Source organism: Rhamphochromis sp. 'chilingali' (assembly GCF_963969265.1).
Source record: "Rhamphochromis sp. 'chilingali' genome assembly, chromosome: 8".
NCBI lineage: Eukaryota > Metazoa > Chordata > Actinopteri > Cichliformes > Cichlidae > Rhamphochromis > Rhamphochromis sp. 'chilingali'.
In genome coordinates this window covers 9,578,582-9,601,800 of record NC_137935.1, presented here as the reverse complement: position 1 = coordinate 9,601,800, position 23,219 = coordinate 9,578,582, and the positions used below count along the sequence as shown (strand labels likewise).

Sequence of the window (23,219 nt, the reverse complement as noted above, 5' to 3'; positions counted from 1 at the left end):
TAGTAGTAGTATCAGTAGCATTCGTGTTATTAGGAATATCAAGGGTTAAAAATTCAAGCGGTCTTTTATTTTGAAGTGCCCTTGAGTTCCGGTGCGCGACGCGCGAGGTTTGTTTTTGTCGCGTGAACGTGCTAGCTAGCAGGCCGAGTTTTTCTTGGCTATCCCCTTTGCATCGTATTTTTAGTTTTATTGTGTCTTTACATCATTATATTACGAGATATATCGCGACATGAAAGTGCACACTCTTGAACGTCGTCATGGTAAGTCTGAAAAACGTTAAATTCACTTTTTGTGGGCTCCCCCAAATTTGACAACGATAGGCTGTCAGTGTAAAATAAAATGTTTCTCCGTAAAGTTTTTTTGCTTATCTAAAACAAACGTAAGCTAACGTTACTCATTGTTGCCCAAACAGTTTCGCTGTCACGGTAGTTTTTAGGTAATGTAGTTGAATACCGGCTACGTTGTAGTGTGACTGCCCTAGTAAATGTACACCACAACTTTGTTCTGAAACTCGGGAAACCTTTCTGCTTTTTCATTCAAGTTATGTTACATTCACATTCTCAGGTATCAAGCTGTAGTACAGTGCAGTCAGTGGAATGGATTTGCCCTTAAAAAACATGTACGAGACATTCAAAGATGAAATCTGGAAAGGTAGGAAAACCTATGCAACATCAAAAAGCTGTGATTTTGGTCATCGGTACTTTTTAATCAGACGCCCGCAAAAACAGTTGTATTCTGAATATTATAAGTAGAAATGCATTGTACAGATTTACCTTTCCCCTCTAAATCGGTTTGTGGCTTGTCGACTTAATGATGAGTTCTTACCCATTATGAACATTTTAGAACTGGGACCACTGGATCACAACTGGTTTGACATACTGACTGCTCAAACGTCAGCGAATGAGGGTAGCGGCTCTGATCAAGATGAGCTCTGTGCCAATCAGGAGGGACATTTTAAAACCCCTTTAGACAAAACTGCAGTAGACAGTCAGCTGTTTTCTACTCCTAAAGTTTTCAGACACAGTCGAATTGTGTTACCTGAAATTGTGGATGAGCAGTCGTTCTCTACTACACAAGGTAATTCATTCAGATTGTTACTTATTTATACTGTAAATCTCCAACATGTTATTTAAACACTTGCTAAATAAAAATATAGGTTTCTGTTTTGATTTAATTGCAATCAAGAAGCTGCTGTAACCTACTTATTCTTAGATTAAATCTAAAAATATTGTTTCTCTGTGATACTTCTTAGAAAATGATACATTGCCATGGATGGAAACACAAAGTCCATATGTGTTTCGGATCTCAAAAAAGGGGTGAGTGCAACAATGAATTATCAGTGTTTAAATTCAGAGTTGCTATATATACTGCCATTTTTGTGAATGGTATGGGGGGGGTTTGTTTTGTTTTTTTAAGTGATTAAATAATTTAAGTAGTTGTGTAATTAAATCACAACAGGAACAACAATAACTGATTTTAATAAAGCATACTGAAAAACTGCCTTATTTTGTGGGGGGGGGGTTGGGAGGGAGCTATTTTCATGATAATTTTACAACAACAGCTTGGCTTTTTATGTTTTTCCAGCTATTGGCTGTTTTTAATGTATGTTTTGACTTTTTTAGGGTTCCTGATACAGAATATGAGGAAATCCAACCTCAGAATCAGGACAATTTTGGTGAGGTTAAATATAATCTTAGTCTCATTTACATGAATTGCATACAGAAGCCAAGACTTAATCATCACTGCTTAATTTGCTTACTTCTACCATATTTACAGATCCACTTGATACCCCGCATAAATCTCCAGTACGTATAGCATATCCAATGATTAATATTTTTCTGATAGTATTTGAATGTAGAAGAGTGAATAAAATTAAATGTACCTATCTTTATGTTTTTGTTTTGATTTTTGTTTTTAATGATACAGATGAGCTATGCCAAGCATATTTCTGAAAGTCTTGGTGCACAGATTAACCCTGATATTTCATGGACCAGTTCTTTGAATACACCACCCCCTGTTCCATCTACCCTGATTTTGTGTAAGCCAATAGCAGACTCGCTCATTTTAAACAACTGAAAAGGTTATATGTTCATTAATTTTTTGTCTCCTTTTAATCTTGCAGCTAAAGTTGATGAGAGTCCCTGTCCAGTGAGTGTTTCTGCAGACAAAAGTGTTGTTGTGAGTACTCAGTCCAGCACAAATATACAGCAAACCTATCTTTATCTATTATTTTGATGAATATCACTCAATGTTGAATTTCTGGTCCTGCTGTATTCACATTCTTTAAATGGATATTCTGAAATTGTAACATGTTAAGAATGGTTGAATTTATGATTTTATGTGTTACTAGAAATCAGAATCAGAAATTGTTCTTATTGTATTACTCTTTTTGACATATTACAAGCAAAGAGGTGCAACATTTCAGATTTCTGCTGACAAAGTGTTTTGTCCTCTTACCTTTTCCAGTTTGTACGGAAGCTTTTCCCTTCTCTTTCAAATCCTTCCAGAATTGTGGTAGCACCACCTAAAAATGATAATATAACTACTGATAACCACGGTACTGACTTCTCTTTTTTTAGTATCACATTAACTGAAATGGTGAATATTTGTGAACTAACTATGGCTCCCAACAATTTTGGCTGACATGCTGATTGTTGCTCTGTCATCAACAGATGCTGTTTTGCCTGAAGTTGTTTCCTCCCAGACTTTATTAATGCAGAATGAGGGTATTTGGCAACAGATACTACGGGGTGCTAATGGAGATGGCAAAATGGCCAGTGCTCCTGATGAATTTCAAAATGCTTCATCCACTTTCCTCGCCAACAGTAGTTCAGCACTGAGAAAAGTGAAACCTGACAGAATCAGACGGAAGCAATTCAAATTAAGTGAACATGACTGCAGCTCTACAGATATCTCAAAAACAAACCAGTGTAATGAAGAGCACAAAGCTGATGAAGAACATAGCACCGTTCCATCATCCCCACCGGCAAAAAATGGAAGCACTGGAATCAGCCAATGGTCTCCATTGAATTTATCTGAAATTCCCCCTTGTACTGCAGAAAATAATATTTTAACAGAACTGCAGCCTGACTTTGATTCTAGACAGCTTGTCAGGCCACCCATAAAAATCACAGACACTGGATTAATTAGGAAAAAAAGAAAATTTATTTACACTGTTGAGACTTTGAAGCCAAAAGTTAAAGAAAATGAAACTAACTTTCAGAAGATGAACACATCATCAGTAATTCCAGATACTGGTAACATATTTAATTATTAAAAATATATGTATATTTTTCTGTTAAAATAGAAGTGTTTTTTTTTTTGTTTTCTATAATGACTGAAAACTTTTGTTTTTTATCACCATGCTTTCTTTTAGGACCAGAACTGAGTCGTAAGCAGTCACAAGATGCCCCAGATGAAGCAAGCTGCTGCAGTAATGAGAAGAATGCAGAAGAAAAATGTACTTTGGAAAATTTGCCTTCATCTGTGCAAGAAAAAGTCCAGGATCTTGACATGTCACAGCTTCACAAAGATTTTGCACAAGACTTCAGCCAAATTTCAGACTCTGGTAGACCGACTAAAGGAGTTGCAGAAGATCAAGACCACTTCTCACCTTCAGCCTGTCTGTTGGCCATGAAAAAAGCTAAGCATCAAACAATTCAAGCAAGCCTTCACCATGACTATAACAGCATCAGTAACACAGGACATACGTCTACCACTAATCAAAATTATTCCACCAATGAAGGCACCATAAGTGACAGTGGTTTCCAGTCTGCTGTTGCAGATATCACTCACACTGCTTCTTCTTGTATTGTTCCTTTCTCAGAGAACACTGGATCAAAAACTGATATTCACAGGACTACTCCTTTTCCATCTACGCAGAGAGGAAATGAAAAATCCCAGCTCCTGGAAAGACAGACTATAGATGGCGAAAGAGAAGGTCAGTTGGACAAGGAGAGCACAGTATCACAACTGCCAAGCAGTCTAAAAGGAACTGATGATGGCCTTAACTGCATTCCACAAAATGGTGAGGTTCGTGGCAGACTGCTAGAGAAGACAAACATTTCTCTTCCACCCGCTCATGCATCAGGATTCAAAACGGCTTCAAATAAAGGTATACAAATTTCCTTGGCCAACCTGGAGAAGGCAAGGCATCTCTTTGAAGAAAGAGATGGCGATCAGCCCACCAAATGCAACAGTGCCACGAAACTTAAAAATAGCCAGAGCAATGGATCCATGACAAGCACAGTTTCTGTATCAAATCAGCAACCTTCTGTAAGTGAAATATTTGAGGGTGGCAGCTGCCACTTAACAGCTTCACAAAAAGCTGATGTGACAGAACTGTGCACTCTCTTGGAAGAAGCAGATAGCCAGTTTGAATTTACACAGTTCAGAGGTGCAGAAGTAAAACAGCCTTTTCAAGAAAATGCCTGCTTTCTAGAGAAGACTGACAAAGACCTTGATCCTGATTTTCTTGCAGGCATAGATTTTGATGACAGCTTTAGTTCAGATGCTGAAAAGCACTTGGCAATAACTGCCATGCCTGACAAAATGACCTGTGTGGTAGATGAAAAAGCAAATGGTGGGACATCAAACATCACTGATAAATCCACCAGTGTATCAGTGTCGAGTTCTGTAAAAAGAGAAAATATCTCTGCTGGAGAGGTGCTTTCCTCTTCAGAAGACATTCCTGGAAGAAATAATTGGCTTATATCAAAGAAGCAAAAAAGTCTTAACAGAGCTGAGCACGGTGACGCAAGCAAGATGGAGAAACCGAATCCTTTAATGCTTGGTGTTACCTTTAAGACTGCAGGAGGGAATGCTTTAAGAGTTTCAAAAACATGTCTAAGCAAAGCTAGAGCTTTATTTGCTGATTTAGAAATTAATGTGTCAGATCTGAATATATCACACAAACAGGCTGCTGAGACTGATGCAAAAACCAAAAAGATGTGCAATGTAGATTCTGAAACGGCCACAGCTGATTTCAAGTTCACTCTCAAAGACGACTGCCACGTTGAAGAGAAAACTTGGAGTTGTTTTTCCAACACCAAACAGCCTGTCTCTGCATTGAAACAGGCCAGAGACATGCAAGATAAAGATACTACGAAAAGTTTTGAAAACTGCAAAATGGATGCCATTACCATTTCTGAGGAACATGCCATTGTAGACACAGAGTTTGAGAATGTAAACACTGGACTAAGTAGGCCACATCCTGATGATATAGAAATGGAACGTGTTGGTTGTAACACTGTGCTGGAATTTAAAAATCCAGTTTCTTTCCATGAAAACTCATTTTCCACTTCAAAGCTTCTACCATGCCCAGCATTAAAGAGTATTGATTCCTCTGCCATCAGTGAATTGAGCAGTGGTGATGGATTCTGTACAGCCAGTGGGAGGAAAGTATCCGTGTCAGCTGATGCAATGAAAAAGGCTAAATGTCTTCTGAATGACACTTATTCACTTGAAGACACAAGCAAAAAAATAAGCCAAAAAGAAAATGTTTTAAGAGCAGCACAGTTCACTGCTCAAAATAAAGAATCTATTCCTAAAACAAGTGGATTTGACACAGCCACTGGGAAAGGAGTTTCAATTTCATCCACAGCTCACAAGAAAGCAAAATGCCCGTTGAGTGAATCTGATACAGTGTATCATAAAATCAATGCAAAACCATCACATTACAAGATTCCAGTATATGGCCCACCACCCAGCAATGTAGGATTTCTTGCAGCCAGTGGAAAGAAAATAGCATTTTCCTCCAAGGCCCTTCAGAAGGCCAAAGCACTTTTCAGTGACATCAGTTTCAGTGCAGACAGCCCAGCTGGTCCTTACCCAAAGAACGGTGACAAGAAAAATGACAATTGTGAACATCCAGACAAAATGCAGAGTGGTTTGACCGCAGAGGGAGAAAACGTCCATGTCTCAGAGAAGCAAATTTTAAAGGACTTTGAAGATTCTGTTTTAACAAACGCTATGCAAGAGAGAGTAGACTGTGATATAGATGTTAACAATGGTGAAAATATTATGCATACAAGTGGAAGTGGCAGTGACTTAGGAATTAGACCAGATCAAGGGATGACTTCAAACATTTCTGTAGAGTCTGCAAATAAACAAGTGAAACAAAAAGACAGTTTGCCACTACAAAGTGGTGGATTTGGTCCAGTAAATGGAAAGGGAGTTTCCATTTCATCTGAAGCCCTTAAGAGAGCAACATCCCTGTTGGAGCAATGTGATGAAGAGAACACTAAAATCAATGTTAATCAGTCACATTTGAAGACTTCAGTTTACAGCCCACTCCCCACAAGTGGTGGATTTCATGCAGCCAGTGGAAAGGCTTTGACACTTTCATCCGAAGCCCTTCAGAAGGCTCTTTTCAGTGATATCATTTCCAGTACAGAGAGTCCAGTTGTTCCACACACACAGAGTATAAAAATTTTTGTAAAGTCTGGAAGCGGATGCACTGAAGACAAAAACAAACAGCTAAAAAAAAAAGAAGCCAGTTTCCCACTACAAAGTGGTGGGTTTCAGACAGCGAGCGGAAAAGGACTTGCTATTTCATCTGAAGCCCTCAAGAAAGCAAAATCCCTGTTGGGTGAATTTGATGAATTGGGTGATAGAAGTGGAAAGCCATCATGTTCAAAGACTCCAGTCCCAGAGAATGGTAGATTTCTTGCAGCCAGTGGAAAGCCTGTGGCACTTTCATCTGAGGCCCTTCAGAAGGCTAAAACTCTCTTCAGTGATATAATTTCCAGTGCAGAGAGCCCACATGCAAAGAACAGTGACAGAAACCATGACAATTGTGAACCTATGGCAAAAATGCAGAGCGGTTTCAAAACTGCAGGCGGAAAAAAGGTTCATGTATCACAGAAAGATCTTTTGAATGCAAAACATCTTTTGAAGGTCTTAGATGATTCTGTTTTAACAAAAGCAATGCAAATGGCAGAAGACTGTGATATGGATGTTAGCAATGGCATTTCAACAAAACACAAAAGTATAGCACCTATGGTTGGAACAGGGAGTGATGAGAAAAACCTTCCAGAAACCAGACTACAGCAAAAGGCGACTTTGGGCTTTTCTGTAGAGTCTGAGAAAAGATACACTGAGGACAAAGACAAACAAGCGGAACAAAAAAATGACACTTTGTTGCTACAAACAGCGAGTGGAAAAGGAGTTACCATTGCATCTGAAGCTCTAAGGAAAGCAAGATCTCTGTTGGGTGAATGTAATGAAATGGAGGATAAAATTGGTATAAACCCTTCATGTTCCAAGATTCCAGTTCATGACTCACTTCCTCAGAATGGTGGATTTCGTGCTGCAAGTGGAAAGCCTGTAGCATTTTCCTCTGAGGCCCTTCAGAGGGCGAAAGCTCTCTTTGGTGATATAAGTATCAGTGCAGAGATTCCACATGCAAAGAATAGTCACAAGAAATATGACTACGGTGAAAACACACAGAAAATGCAATGTAGCTCCAAAACTGTAGGAGGAGAAAAAGTTAATGTTTCAGAGCAAAACCTTCTGAAAGCAAAACATCTTTTGAAGGAAGCTGATGACTCTGTTTCAAAAAAGGCAATGCAAGTGGAAGATGGTTTTACTAAAGATTGCAATATGGATATTAACTATGGAATTTCAGTAAAACATAATACATTGTCTATCAGTGACATTTCTAAGGACTCAGGAAATGGATGTACTGAAGTCACAAATGAACACATGAAACAAAAAAACACTTGGCCCCAACAAAGTGTTGGATTTCAGACAGCAAGTGGAAAAGGAGTCGCTGTTTCATCTAAAGCTCTGAAGAGAGCCAAAACCCTTCTAAGTGAATGTGAAGGAGTTGAGGATAAAATCAGTATAACAGCACCACGGGGCAAGATTTCGGCTCATGGTCCACCATTCAGGAGTAGTGGTTTTCTTGCAGCCAGTGGTAAGCCTGTTGCACTTTCATCAGAGGCCATGCAGAAGGCGAAAGCTCTTTTCAGTGATATTAGTCAGAGCAGAGACACCCCAGCTGTTGCACACACAAGAAAGAACGATAAGAAAATTGATGCTCACAATCGAGAGGAAACACATTGTGGTTTCAGCACTGCAGGGGGAGTTAAAGTCCAAGTGTCCAAAAAAAGTCTTTTGAAAGCAACCAGTCTTTTCAAAGAATTTGATGATGGGGAATGTCATGATTCCCTATTATTTTCAACAAGCCCACAAGACGATCCTATGCCAAATCTGTCAAAAGTAGAAGATGTGGAAGGACCTTCGGGTTCAAACCTCACAACAGCCTCTGACAAGTACATGTCTACCAAGGGAACTGCCTCTCTTGTAGTTGAATCCGTGCCCTCCTTGCAAGAGTCTGACCTAAAAGTTGAAAATTTAAGAGGACATGGTTGTACGTCTGTCAATAACAAGGCAGCTAAAGATGCATTTAAGTTTCAGGAAGACACCATAACACCATCTGGGGCAGGCACTCTGCATGATTGCCCTGAAGAGGAAATGCAGTGTCTGCTGGACTATGAAATAAATGAGGAGAGCAGCACCAAGGAGTCTAAAGTTTTAAAACCAAATGAGTCTTCAGTTCTTAACTTTCAGTCACTTAACCTTACTGGTTGCACAGAGACCCAGCAAAAATTTCTTGCCCAGGAAGCTCTGGACTGTACTAAAGCTTTGCTAGAAGATGAAGGTCTGGCTGAACACAATCTCTTCATGACTTTAGAAAATATGCCACTACAACATAACACAAGTGCCAATGGGTGTGAAGAGAGTGAAAAGAGAAGAGGGAAAAGATCAGTGGAAGACACAGAAATGAATGGTAGGTACCTGCATTGCTACTCAGAGTTTAAGTGTAATATTTTTATTGAAACTGTGCTGCTATTTTCAAAACTTATTTAATTAATTTATTGATGTTTTTCAAGCAAATTGCATTAATACATTTCTTGCAATTTAAGATTAAGCTGTATTGCTTACTATTTGGAATTTTCTTTTTTTTTTTTTTTTTTTAGAAAAGTTAAATGATACTTTATGACATGAAACCATTGTTTTCAGATGAGTAAACATGCCTGATCATAATTAACTTTAAGCCACAGCTCTGCTTTGAGAATAATAGCCTTCTAACTATTTAGGTCAGCCTCCCCTAAAAAGACGGTTACTGGAAGAGTTTGACAGGAGTCTCGTGGATCCAAAAGCTTCAACTCTCTACCCAGTCAAAAGTTGTTCCAATGGTAAATTGTTAGCACTATGGCACGTTTTCTGAGAACTGTTTATTTTGTGTTATTCATTAAATAACTATTTGTATTTATCCCTAAATAAGGTTTAATGAAGGACAGGGGAGTTTTTAAATACAGCACCTCCCTTTATCCAAACATTACTCGGCCGCACAGGTATGTTCCTGTTGAAGCACCATGTTTTCAAACAGGTTAACAAAGTTATAAGCTTTTTCTGATATGTCCTTTCTTTTCTTTTCTGCAACAGTGGAAAAACCTATGTGGAAACTAGATTCCAAAAGACACAAATACAGAACTCAATGACAGGAGACCCCAGGAGCAAATCGGCACATTACAAGACATCAGCATTTGTTCCTCCATTTGTCAGAAATGCAAAGACAGAAACCCATAAGACTATGGTGCTCAAGGATAGCATAAGAATACCTTCAGCCTTTGTTCCTCCATTCAAAAAACAAAGAACTATTGTTGAAGAGAGTTCCTGTAAAGCGCATGAGGGGGAAGACAAACACCAAAAACCGTTTGTAATGTCATCTAACAGCAAGTGTTTTGTGCCGCCCACTAAAAAAACACAAGGCGCTGCGGATGGAACTGCTGTGGCTGCAGCTCGAAGTGACGATATGAATAATCAAAGCTTACCTGTTGACTTCAGGTCTGTCAGTGCTGTTGGAGAGACATCAGGTGTAGATGGCACATGTTCAAGAAGACAAGGTGCAGTAAACAGTTTGAGGTACATCAGTGTAAAAGTTTCTTTGTGACAGTTTAAAAAAAAAAATCCGTTTGCAGATGTATATCAGAATCTTCAGAACACTGAGCTGGCACAGGATATACAAGACATGAGGCTCAGGAAGAAGAAGCGCCAGAGCATTCGACCTCTTCCAGGGAGCTTGTATCTTAAAAAAACATCAGGAGTACCTAGGATCCCACTAAAAGCTGCAGTGAATGGAAAGATCCCAGGAAGATACACCCCAAAAAAGGCAAGGCTGTAACTGTCACTGGGTTTTTTTAGCATTTTTAAGCATACTTTGATTTGTTTGTTTTGGTTTTAAACACAGACTGTGAGACACAAATGTACTTGTTTTTATTTTTCAGCTTTATGGATATGGAGTCCAAAAATATGTTTCCGATATCACTAGTGAGAATGCAGAATCTTTCCGCTTCAGCCTGCTGCAGTTCATCAAACTGGAAGCCTTTACAGATGAAGGTGGAGTTCAGCTTGCTGATGGAGGATGGCTGGTCCCCAGCAATGATGGGACTGCGGGGAAAGAAGAGTTTTATAGGTATTACTGAATCACACTTTGTGTTAAATGAATTGGAGTAATCAGGTTTAGCAATAAAATATAAGCTTAATATACTAAATATCTCGTCCTTATATGCCCACAGAGCTTTATGTGACACCCCGGGTGTGGATCCTAAATTGATCAGTGAAGCATGGGTGTACAATCACTACAGATGGATTGTGTGGAAGCAGGCCTCTATGGAAAAATCTTTTCCAGAAATAGTGGGCAGCCGGTGTCTCACACCCGAGCAGATTCTCCTCCAACTTAAGTACAGGTATGTGCAACTAAAGCTTGCTCAGATATTTATGCAGTTGTAGGTCACTTTTTAATTTGCATATCTTGTTGACAAATAAGTGTTATGCTTTTCTAACTGCCATTTTGTACGGTATTTTACAGGCAAAATAAATGTTGAAAATATAGACTTTGCAGTGAATTACACTTTTAGCTAATTATGCTGAATACAATGGGATAATGTTAAATGTGGGATACAAATGTTGGCATCTACCTAGCAAAATAGCTGCTAGGTAATTATTGACTCAATTTAATGTATTCACTGATTTTTTCTAAAACATATTCTGTTTATGTCAGATATGATGTAGAGGTGGACCACAGCCGCAGGCCAGCTCTGAGAAAGATCATGGAAAAGGATGACACGGCAGCCAAAACCCTGGTTCTCTGTGTTTGCGATATCATCTCCAGGGGTCACTCCCCAAAAACACAGAGTCACAATGACACCAAAACCCCTCACAGTGCAGATGCAAAGGTTGAAACTTCAGCTGCACTCATTTGGCTGACAGATGGTTGGTATGCCATTAAAGCTCAGCTGGATGAACCTTTGACTGCAATGGTTCACAAAGGTCGACTGACTGTCGGGGGCAAGTTGATCATCCATGGGGCTCAGCTGGTCGGATCACAAGATGCTTGCTCCCCTCTGGAGGCGCCTGAATCTCTGATGTTAAAGGTAGTCTAAGACAGAGACCACAACTTTTATCTCTACACAACACAACCAGAAAAGAAGGTGTCTTACTTCCGCTTCATGTGTTTAGATCTGTGCCAATAGCTGCAGACCTGCACGATGGGATGCTAAGCTAGGATTTCACAAGGATCCTCGGCCATTCCTCCTTCCAATCTCCTGTTTGTATAGCAATGGAGGTCCAGTAGGATCTGTTGACATTGTTGTACTGAGAAGCTATCCCATGCAGGTGTGCACTGATATATAATCACTGTTAGTCAGATTTGGGTTTTATCCTTTTTAACTCTGTCTAATATGTATTTCTCAGTGGATGGAGAGGAAGCCAGATGGCAGTGTTGTATTCCGTTCTTCACGTGCAGAAGAGAAGGAGGCGAGACGATACAACAGTCACAAACAAAAAGCAATGGAAATCTTATTTGCCAAGATTCAATCTGAATTTGAAAATGAAGAAAAGGGTAAGGATCAGGTTTACAACAAGTTGAACAAGCTGCTACAGTCTGAAATTCGATAAGTTTTTTATAAGCTTTTATCTTTAGGGAGTATCAAACCACAGCGGCGAAGAAAAACAATCAGTCATCAAGAAATTGCAAATCTGCAGGATGGAGAAGAGCTGTATGAAGCAGTGGGAGATGATCCGGCTTACCTTGAGGTAGTAAAACATTTGCTTTACAGATTGTTGGCCTAATTTCAGCTGTGAAGGGTTTTAGTATATTATTTTTCCCCTCTTAGGCTCATTTGAGTGCACACCAGTTGGAGGCCCTTCATACCTACAGACGCTCTCTGATGGAGAAGAAGCAGGCTGAACTGCAGGATCGATATCACCGTGCTCTGGAAGCAGAGGAGAATGAAATGAACTGCCCCAAACGAGAGGTTACACCCGTGTGGAGACTCTGCATTGCCGACTCCATGGAGCAACCCGGCAGGGGTGTGTCTTCATTTGTCTTCTTGTTTGACTCTTTTTTTTTTTTTTTTTATAATTACTGTAACTTGCGAACTACGTTGTGCTAACTTTTTTTTGTTTTAATCTTGGTTTCAGTTTACCAGCTGAATCTTTGGCGACCTTCCTCAGATCTACAGTCTTTACTAAAGGAAGGCTGTCGATTCAAAGTCTATAACCTCACCACTTCAGATGGAAAGAAACGTAGCTGTATCGAACCTGTTCAGCTCACTGGGACAAAGAAAACACAATTTCAAGAGCTACAGGTACTGTAGGAAACAAACTCCCTTCAGCACATGTGAATTTTTTTTTTTTACCGTTTATAAATTAAACATGTCATTGAAACTTTTGTAATGTTTCCATTCAGGCATCACATGAATGGTTGTCAACATACTTCCAACCAAGAGTTTGCACAAATTTTTTGAATCTTCAAAATCCAGATTTTGAGCCACTGTGTGGAGAAATTGATCTAGCAGGATATGTCATCAATGTTGTAGATGGAAAGGGTAGGTGTTTTTTGTTTTATCACTTGCTTTTCTTACAACTGCTCGCATCAAGTTAGCTGAAAAGTCGTCTTCTTTTGAACACAGGTTCATCTCCTGCATTTTATTTGGCTGATGAGAAACTGAATTTTGTGAAAGTTCGCTGTTTCAGCAGCTTGTCTCAGACTGGTCTAGAAGACGTGTTAAAACCACGCGTCATATTGGCTCTGAGCAACCTCCAGCTCAGAGGTCAGTCAATGCATCCCACGCCTGTTGTGTATGCTGGAGATCTGACAAGTTTTTCTACAAATCCTAAAGAGGTTCATCTACAGGAATCTTTCAGCCAGCTTAAAACTCTGGTCCAGGTAAGATGCTAAAATCAAAACCTTAAAAGCTGCTGATATTCTTCAGAAACTGCTCTCTCACAGCAAAAGTGCTAATCTCCTCAGTACTAAAAATTGTTTTGTAGAAAATGTAATAAAGTAGTGTACTAACATATTTTTTTTCCTTGTTTATCTTCATCTCAGACTTATTTGAATGCAATAAAATGTTAACATTTTCATCACTTTTCTTTTCAGTGTCAGGAGAACTTCTTTGTAACTGCTGAAGAGAAGCTTTCAGAATTAGTCAGATCAAATGGCCGTAGCTACAGCTCCTCTCCAGCTCTCCAAAGACAAACACCAGCTTCTCTAACAGACAGAAGACAAGACATAAAGTCAAGTGTGAGTTTAACTTCATGCTGTGGTATCTGGTGTTTTTCAGTATATCTGTTATAACATAATGTCATCTAGTAATATATCAGTTCTAAGCCCATCATCTTGATTGTGTCTTTTTATACAGGTGATTTCTCAGAAGCCAGGCAGAAACCTTGGATCCGTCACACCTGTCAGCAGGAAGTCTCCTACACCAACATCTTCAGCAGAAAAAGATCCCAAAAGCCTGAAAAGAAGGAGAGCACTGGACTATCTGTCTCGTATCCCGTCTCCGCCACCTCTTTCCCATCTGGGCTCAGTGGCTTCTCCATGTGTAAATAAGACATTCAACCCACCTCGGAGGTCTGTGACACCAAGCACTTTAAAAACTGTACAGACACCATCTCACAAACCCGCTGACTCACTAGGGGAGGATGAATGGGTGAATGATGAGGAACTGGCTATGATTGATACCCAGGCACTGCGTGTTAATTTAATCTAGATACATACCACTGTGTGATGACAAACACGCTACAGCTTTTCAATTGACTGAATGTAGATGTTAAGGTTCTGTGTGTATATAACACATTTTTTTAGGGTTTTTTGTAGACTTGTTGGCCTCATAAAATGGGGAAAGTAAATATTGAAATCATGTCACTTCACAATGTTTTACAATTTTATACTTGTTTCTGTGAGGTTCCTGCATTCAGTGTTAAATAAATTCAGAATTTTATTCTAGCAGTTTTGGTCTGTGGGTCTGTTTTTGCATTTAAAGACGAACACCTTCAGGGTTGAGAAACTGGTTGATTCTTGTAGTAATGTATTGTTGTTTGGGGGGTTTACATCCTTACTGCCTTCTTAGGAATTAAGAAGGGAAGTAGCAGCTACTTGCTGTTAATGAACTGTACTTGATTAATTGATCGTCAACAAGTTTGAGCATCTATATAAAAGTACAGCTCGGGTTTGCCAAATTGCATCTGAAATAATCACATAATATAGTTTGGTTGCATTCATTTATACAAGCATAACTTCAATGAACTGAAACAATGTAAAGAAGATATGAGAGGCTGATAAAGTCATACAGAAAAATGATTCCTCTAGACTACAAATGAGCAAATTCCTTTAGTCATTTTACTAAAGGTGGGAACAACTAATTAAGGGTTATTAATCAAGGTAAGATTTGTCAGTTATGTCAAACTGACAAATATTGATTTATTTTTGGAAGCTTTAAAAAAGGTTTATAGGTACAAGAATACAGTATAACTTAAAGAAATTCACCATATAAAAAAGTTTGTAATAACCACTTTGAGTGATCTTGATTCAAAGCGTTAAGTATTTCACCATTTTGCTACACCACTAGTGATTAGTTTGTGGAGATGTCACAAGTATATCGATTTGATTTAGCTGTTTTCGCTTAACTGTAATGCTGACTTGGACTTTTTTTTTTTCTTTTTTTTTAAATTCTGGTCTCTTTTTTTAAATTTAGGTATTTTCAATATAAAGATGTCAGGAAGCAGTTTATAATGCAGTCCAGGGCAGTGAATAGCAACTGCTCACATACGCTATAGAAACGCAGGCATTATAAAATACAGCGGGACTCGGTGAAGTAGTTACTACTCTTTGTATAAAGTAGCTACTGCTCTTTGTACCCATTTTTGTCACTACCCCGTCGCCTTTCAGTCCCGCTGGTGTCGCTCACGCAACGAGTGGCCAGGATGCCTGCCATTAATAAGAGAATAGAAGAAGAAAGTCACTTCCGTAAACACAAGGCAAGTGCGATTTTGAATCTGCACACCGGTTAATGTGGGTTTCCCCTGAATTTATGCATCCCCAGTATGAACGGTAGGCAACCGTGAATATCGTCCGTTACTCTATTATTTTACGTTTACGTAGTGAACAATTTTGTTTATTTATTTATTTATTTTTCTTGTTTTCTGTGCAACTCGTGTTGTGGCACGTTAGCCAAAGGTTAATGGTTGGCAGAAGACATGGTTTCGATTTTAGCTGATTAATCTACGGTGTGTTTAATCATGTGCACTTGTATTTACATATAAACCCAGCCCAAAAAGCAAGCCAAATGTTTTTGGTGGATGTATATATTTTGTGACATGGGTTATTGACAAAAAGTCTTATACCGTTGGAAAGTCTGTTTATTTCCCTTTACATTTGTAAGGAAAATGAAAAACTCGCCAAATCTTTTCTGCCAATGTCAAGGGTCTTATTCTGCTATTGACTCTTAGTTTGAGCTTCTGGCACCCCATGTGTTGACAATCACGTGCCTTATTGGTGCCTGATTATCAGCACCTGTGAGCATGGGCTCTAATGAGATTTCTCCTATCGCAGTTGGATCATAGAGACAGACTGTGGATAAGATGCAGGGAACTTTATGCTGATTGGATAGCGTAACAGCTTTTGGTGGAAACAGTGTGATGATATGGAGTGTCATCTCCCTCACTGTAAAAACAAGGCTTGTCATCATTGGAGGCAATTTTAGTGCAGAAAGATCCCCACAGTCTGGAACTAACCTTTATTCTCCACGATCACAACACTCACCCTGACAGAGCGGGGTTTATCAAAGTCCCATTGAATATTTTTGGGATCAGCTTAGGCTTTGTGGGCGTTTGTGCCAGAATGACCAACACAACCACATTGGCTGACTTGTGACAAATGCTGGTTGACAAATGGGATGGCATCCCACAGCAGTGTGTGACCAAGCTGTTGACCAGCATGAAAAGGAGATGGCAGGCTCCTGTTTGTTTAATTAATAAATTATTAAATTGGCAAAATGCTTTCTTTCTTCAGACTTTAATCATCACACTCCAGTAAATAACACCAAACAAGAGACAGAAGCAGAATAAGATGTGTGGCTGGCATCAGCAGAGAAGATTTTTCATGGGTGCAACCCACATATTCAACTCTTCTGCTCAACCCAGAAATGCATTTTCCTTACAAATGCGGCACCATTTCAGGTCAAATAAACAAGCTTTCCACAAGCATAACTCTTTTTTTTTCTTTTTTTTTTTTTTTGCCAAAAAGCGTTGTTACAAAGAAATAATCAACCAAACATTTTCTTACTTTTTCTGCTACGTTTATAAATTGGCATAGCAGCACTGAAAAATCTATAAGATAAAATAAATAAAGCAAAATAATAAGAATAGGAATAAAATGCAGTATTATTATGTAGTATTTTTGTGGTGTTTCAATGTTGTAAGTATTCTAATCTGTTTTCATCCAGATGTCTCAGCCTGAATTATGTTGTACAACCTCTGATGCCATAGAAACATCTTGTGTGAGTGAGGATAAAGAAGCTTGTAAAGATGACTCTGCTGACACAAACAGTAAGTGTGTGGGCACTGACGGTGGCGCTCCAGACAGCAGTGTCAGGGACCGCGTGTTAAGGGAGGTAGGATTCACCAGCTCTGCCTTCATCGGTCCAGCATTTCCTCCACAAACAACTGCAGCCGAGTCTGTCATTGAAGACTCGCTGAGTGAGTTTTACAAAGAGCTTGAGAAGATCAATACCCCTGATGGTGCTAATGGTAACCCAGGGAAACAAGATGCAGCTTTTGATCAGCCACTTGTACCTACTAAATTACCCACCAGCAACAAAACTCAGGATGTTCCTGAGGAGAAAATTGCTAACATGAGGGACTTTGAAGAAACAGATGGCTCCCAAAAAAGCAATGGAAGAAAACAGCCAGCATGGCCTCACTGGTATCAAAATGAGCCATACAATCCCAGGAGGCAGAGGCCAGGCCCGGAGCTGAGCTCTCCCCAGTGGCGTCATCCACAACCACTGGACAGGCCACCACACCTGAGATTTCAGAGGCCACCATTCCCTCACCAACCACCACCGTATGCATTCCCAAATCTACAAAACCCACCACCACATGTGAACCCTACCTTTCAACATCCAAGCATGGCAAACCGCTTTCAAGAGGAGCTGCGGTTTCCACCTTTTTATAGATTCCCACCTCCAAATGTTTCCAGACACCACTCTCAGAGATTTTATGGAGGTCCTCAACATCAGTTTGACAGGGATGTGCATGGCTCCAGCTATGATGGACACTCAGCTAATGAAAATGTCAGGTGGCCTAGAGATAGAAGTGAAGAGCTCTCTCAGTTAAATGAAGATTATGACAGGCTCCAGAGATGTGATTCAGAAAATGAACCTTGGGAGCGACAGCACTACTATCAGCCGCGTGACGACACACATGCAAGCCATTCAGCCCTGGTGCTGATCTTGATGCGGGGATTGCCAGGATCTGGGAAATCCACACGTGCCAGGTAAATCTGTGTGTAATCTTAATTTAATTTCGATCTATTTATTCTTATCTTATAGCTTAAAAACAGCAGTTTGACACCGATTGTTTCCCACAGGGAGCTGCTCTCCACTGGCCCCAGTGGGATCATTTTGAGCACAGATGATTACTTTGCACACAAAGATGGCTACCACTATGATCCTAGTCTTCTTGGAGCAGCACATGAGTGGAATCAGAGAAGAGGTATTGACTCATTACAATTTCAGTCATTTAATACGAGTAAAGCAACCACAGTGCCTCTGTACTGTAGTGGTTTACATATTCATCTGACAAAAAGCAAGATCCCCCGGTCTATAGAGTATTTTAAATGAATCAGCCACAACATTAACACACTTAAAAAAGAGCCTAAGGCATTTACACGGTCTCCTAAACATCTTGGTAACCAAAAGGATTCACTGTTAACTTTAATGGTGCCTGATATCACAGGAGACCCCTGGAAGTCCCTAATTGGTTAGTGTTGTTTTTGTGTGGGTTGGCCTACACAATTTTCAGACAGGTGGTTTTAATGTTGTGCTAATGTGCGAGTGTGTTTATTTGAAGAGATGTTTCAGTGGCCTAGCTATCCAGCATTTAAAACAGAAATGTTAAATAGGTGACTTTTTCACTGATAATGTGTGAGCAACATGGGGGCGAAAAGTGATTTTTGAAAAAAAAAAAATCTAATTAAATGGAACATAAAACAAATTAAACATTTTGGTTTAAAAACAGTTTTAATTTTCTTGCCAGAACTTGTCAGAATCTTTTCTTAATCTTCTCAGCTAGAAGTGCTCTTCATGATGGCCGGTCTCCCATTATTATTGATAATACAAACATTCAAGCCTGGGAAATGAAGCCATATGTCAAAATGGTAAGTGGCCATACTAAATATTTATTATTATTGTTGTTGTTGTTGTTTTTATTATTAGTTAATATTTCATACCACTTTCACTAATCCTTCGAATTCCTCCAACTCCTGCATCAGGCTTTGGAGAGCGGATACAAAGTTGACTTTTGTGAACCGGACACCAGGTGGAAATATGATCCTTATGAGCTGGAGAAGTATGATTTCTGACTCATGATATTAAAATGCTGTTAGACATAGTTTAGACTTCACATTCTAACATTATCCTCTTTTTTTCTTTTTCTTTTACCTCCAGGAGGAACAAACACGGTGTTCCTCAGGAGAAGATCGCGCAGATGATGGACCGTTTTTCTATTCCCATATCCATAGACATTGTCATGAATTCAGAAGAACCGTTTCATGTGAACCAGAGACGTCAACCAGAGCAGCCACAAATGATGAGGAAAAAGCCAAATTTACATAATTTCTAAGACAATTTAACAGCTTCGTAATTTACCTTGTATGACCATTTTTAGAGTAAATATTGTGATTTTTATAATTTGTACCTGTTTTTAATATATTACTTTGTATACTGTAATTTTTTTCTAAGAAAAGAGAAAAAATATTTTTCTGAGGAAATTAAAATTGCAATTTAGTATGTAATAACAGATTTTTACAGTATGCGTATTCTTCACATTACAGAACAACAGTGAAAACCAGGAGTTTGCCCTGTTTTAAATTTATTTTTTTACTCATTTACAAGTTGTTCCAATTTTTGGTGAGTTTGATCAGTGATTTATCATCTTGGTTGTGTTCTCTTTCTTTCTTTCTTTCTTTCTTTTAGCTAGAAATTGTTTCTTCCTGCGACATAACCAATAGGCAGATTTTCAGTGCCAAAATAGCCAAATATAAACATTGATATGAATTTTCTTTTTTAGTTTGTTACACTGGTGTTAGTGTTGTTCTTACATAATTAAAACATTGTTGGTCCAGGATCAGTGTTGCAACTGACCAGTCCTGTTGTCTGGGTATTTAGTTAGCATTAGCCAAGAAGCTAGCTAATGCTATTAAAAACTGTCACAAGTAAACCAATATGAGTAGCTAAATTTGGCTAACAGCAAAAATAGCTTGATAATATATTGTTATATAGCATACATTAATAAAGGAAACACTTGAAGTGCTTTCTATTTGTTCCAGAAGAGAGTTTTACATAAGCAAATGTTGATGCAGGAACAACACCAACATGGGAATATCACACACATTGTGTGTCTGTGTGTATAAAGAAATTTAGTCGATTCAAGTATACCCTCTGATTTTATTAGTTTGCAGAACCACCTTTAGCAGCAGTAACTGAAGTCGCAGAATTTCAGCCAAGCTTTAACCGTGAGACAGTTGACCGCACAGCTCACTCTAGAATACTTTGGTATACAGAGGAGTTTTTTGTAAACTCAATGACTGCAAGATGCCGAGGTCCTGTGGCTTCCAAATGAACTAACTCACCCCTCTGCCACTGTGCTTGACAGCCGGTGTGAGGTGTTTGCTGATATGCTGTGTTGGATGTTCATCAGTAGCGGCTCTATAATATCTGCATTTTTGTCATACTTTATGTCTCCAGACGTCATTGCCCCAGAAGTCCTGTGGTTTTTCAGATGCAACTTTGCAAATCTAAGCTGTGTTGCCATATTTTTAGAGAGATGAATGTTTTTTCAAATAATATCAAATAAGCCATACGTGTTCAGTCTTTTTATATTATACTACCATGAACTTTAATATTTAACCTGCTAACTGGGGCCTGAAGAGGCTGAGATTGAGCTTTTTTGGAGACTGCAGACTGCCAAACTGCTTTTATTGAGGTGGTCACACTTACTGATTGGTCAGTTAATTAAGTGCATTGAAGCAGCAGCACCTGGCTGCTAAATGCCCTCTTATTTCCTATCAAAGCAGTAAATATGTACTTAGTTTTTCACAGGACTACACACCGTCCTGTGAAAAACAACTAAACTATACAGTAACTTCCATGTGATGCATTTTTTCTGTTTTAATGTCTTTGTGAAAACTATTTAATGCTTTTTTTAGGGTAAATATTTTATGGCAGCTAGTAGAACAGTTTCCTAGCAGAAGCGCTTAAGGATTAACAAAACAGACTGATTCTGATGTCTTTGAGTTAAAGTGTTGGTGCATAATGTTTGAAACCAATTGAAATTTTCTAATTTGAACAGAATTTTTCTTCTGTTCATAGTGGTTATTAGGAAATCCTTTCCTAAGCTGTGCTGAGTCCAAGTGATCTAAAAAAGTGTGCCTGAAGCTAAAATGAGTGTCCAAAAAGTCAGAGTTAAACAAATCAACCTGATAAAAATTTAGTGTTTCTTGTATAAAACAGATTCTTTGTGTTTCTTTGTTTGGGTGCATGAAAGGATGAAAAAGAACCTCATCTTGGCTCCTGGTAAACTTTTAAAAACATGTTTTTTTTTAAACAAAGGCCTGTAAATTGTAATCAGCATACCAGTAAACAAAAACTAACCCTGTCAGTGTGCAAATGGACAATATTGTTTCTGTCTTCTGGCAGACTCAAAATTGGTGATCCTGCATTTTGTGTGCTCATTTGTGAAAGCGAAGCAGTAATAGGTGTGCCTCCAGTTAAAAACTGTTGCGTCTTTGTAAACACAATATGCCTCACGGACAGTTTGCCAAAGAAGAATAACCCATCTACAGCTGCTGCAGCCAATTACTGTAGGGAAACGTTGAGTAGAGACCCTATTACTGTAGAAACTCTGATATAGCGCTAAACACCAAGTGTGGAGAGGTCTTTGTCTGATAGCATTCAGTGTTCATTACTGTGTGTCTCACAGGAAATCACATTTCACCCCACTGTTCCTGCTGGTGCTCATTAATGCGGCACAGAGGTGATGTTTTGTTGACTCTTTTCCCCCAATCGTTGTTGTGTGGGGAACCAGAAAGTTTTTTCTACACCACAGACTATATAGTTAAATGTGTGTCTGCGGTGTTATACTGGTTGAAAATTTTGTTTTTAAGAAAATTAGGTCGTGTTTTTGGAACTGGGACTAACATGGGACAAGTTGGTATTTGTCTTTGGGATCTTAATGTGACAGATCTGGGTTAACTTTCCTGTTTCTCTGCTTCACATTTTGCTGCACTGTTGTATGCTTAAGAACAGCATACTGATAATTGGATGCACATAAACTGAGATTTAACCCAAATGCAGTATGTGTTGGTTTGAGTTAGAGAAAGGGATCAGTGAAGGGTGAAGAAAATACCAGTGAATGAGAGTGGGCAAAGGATTATTGTCCAGAATGAAATGCCACTGTGAGGTCACACTTTTTACCAAATATTAACTTAATAATAGGAATCCACGTGACTGGTTTCACTGGTCGTAGTTTTAATTCTCTTGAAGGCAGTGTTTCCAACTGATGCTCTTCCAGTCTTAAAAATATGTGTTTAGGGTTAGTTATTTGTTTTTTAGACTGCAGTATTCAGCGTACTGCTGTCTGCAGCTTCCTATCTTTTCTGTAGAGGGTTTTTAATGCTACACCAACTTTTTACATTTTATACATTTTAGTGTTACAAATTTTCCACAAAAAAAAAATAATGCAGGTTGATGTGATATGTAAGATATGCAATAATCTCTCTGTTTCAGTGTTTGTGGAAGTTTTAAGACTGAATCTAAGTCTTGCACAAGCTTGCTTTTTGATTTTTGTAAATGATTGCCTTATTTGTTTAAAGGGTTATTCTGCACGGAACTACAAAAAAAAGTCAAGGCTAAACTGTGAAAATAAATGGTAGGAAGGAAACCCATAAATTAGATTTAACTGGTAAATAAAAACTTATTGAATCTTAAAATGCAGAGCTGGCCTCAAGTATGTTCAGTATTTAAAAAGGCTAAGCCGTCCTGTGAGTCTCCCTAAGATATAATCTGACCTTGAGTCAAGAGAATCAATGAAGAGGCCCTTTAAAGGGGATTTCTAATGGATTTGCTTTCTGTCTTTTGATGTGAGTGCAGCCCTGTCTGCAGTGAAGAGTTAGGCTAAATGGTCAAAAACTGCTATTAGATTTTCTTGCAAAATGGGTGCCGGGGGCAGAAGAACAAGATGAAAAGGCTTTAATGAGTAACTCAAGTCAATAACAAAGAAGAGAAACCGTTTTAAATTTAATCTAGACTTCACTTTTTAAAGAGAAATTACACCCTCCAAAAACATTTTCTATAAAATTAAAGGCCCTTTGGTTCCACCCTTGTTAGAATAATAATGCAAACAAGCTTGAATTAGTTATTAAAAGTCTTATCAGACCAGGAAACAGTAGACAACTGTATGTTGTCACAATTCGGCTCAAAATGAAGGCCTCACATAGATGATGTTTGTTATTTTAATTAAAGTAATAAAACCAAAAATAGTATGCTTGATTGTCAGCTAATTAATATGTACGCAACGTCTCGGTGAACTGTAAATGAATGAGTGACTGTATGCATGCAAAAATAAAAAGGAAAACCTGAGAT

The 23,219-nt window shown here is 38.7% G+C and overlaps 2 protein-coding genes across 3 annotated transcripts; both read left to right on the top strand.

The window, feature by feature from the left end:
• The first annotated feature begins 108 nt into the window (after positions 1 to 108).
• On the top strand, positions 109 to 14,308 carry brca2 (BRCA2 DNA repair associated). The gene is made up of 27 exons (XM_080888824.1): positions 109 to 260; positions 565 to 651; positions 844 to 1,077; positions 1,253 to 1,316; positions 1,623 to 1,675; positions 1,777 to 1,805; positions 1,927 to 2,038; positions 2,123 to 2,178; positions 2,467 to 2,557; positions 2,673 to 3,257; positions 3,377 to 8,794; positions 9,105 to 9,203; positions 9,293 to 9,362; positions 9,454 to 9,914; positions 9,990 to 10,180; positions 10,296 to 10,483; positions 10,587 to 10,757; positions 11,072 to 11,444; positions 11,530 to 11,685; positions 11,764 to 11,911; positions 11,993 to 12,105; positions 12,186 to 12,381; positions 12,493 to 12,659; positions 12,761 to 12,899; positions 12,984 to 13,240; positions 13,454 to 13,597; positions 13,716 to 14,308. Exons 2-27 carry the CDS (start codon positions 597 to 599, stop codon positions 14,067 to 14,069), a joined length of 9,924 nt encoding a protein of 3,307 aa, XP_080744950.1. The 5' UTR covers positions 109 to 260; positions 565 to 596; the 3' UTR covers positions 14,070 to 14,308.
• A 974-nt stretch (positions 14,309 to 15,282) lies between these two features.
• n4bp2l2 (NEDD4 binding protein 2-like 2) lies at positions 15,283 to 22,521 on the top strand (the record flags this gene model as incomplete). 2 transcript variants are annotated; one of them, XM_080889809.1, is made up of 6 exons in its annotated part: positions 15,283 to 15,336; positions 16,803 to 17,854; positions 17,948 to 18,072; positions 18,648 to 18,736; positions 18,851 to 18,927; positions 19,026 to 22,521. In XM_080889809.1, the coding sequence occupies 6 exons, from the start codon at positions 15,283 to 15,285 to the stop codon at positions 19,198 to 19,200; spliced, it is 1,572 nt and encodes a 523-aa protein (XP_080745935.1). In that variant the 3' UTR covers positions 19,201 to 22,521. The 2 variants fall into 2 exon arrangements, with proteins under 2 accessions (XP_080745935.1, XP_080745934.1); XM_080889808.1 differs by having other exon boundaries at positions 15,311 to 15,409; positions 19,026 to 22,518.
• Between the last annotated feature and the right edge of the window lie 698 nt (positions 22,522 to 23,219).

Bases quoted from the DNA above. Each gene is read 5' to 3' on its own strand.
- brca2 (XM_080888824.1), top strand. From the start codon at position 597: ATGGATTTGCCCTTAAAAAACATGTACGAGACATTCAAAGATGAAATC. The intron at 10,484-10,586 runs GTATTACTGAAT...ATATGCCCACAG, and splicing joins GGGAAAGAAGAGTTTTATAG to AGCTTTATGTGACACCCCGG. The intron at 11,445-11,529 runs GTAGTCTAAGAC...TCATGTGTTTAG, and splicing joins CTGAATCTCTGATGTTAAAG to ATCTGTGCCAATAGCTGCAG.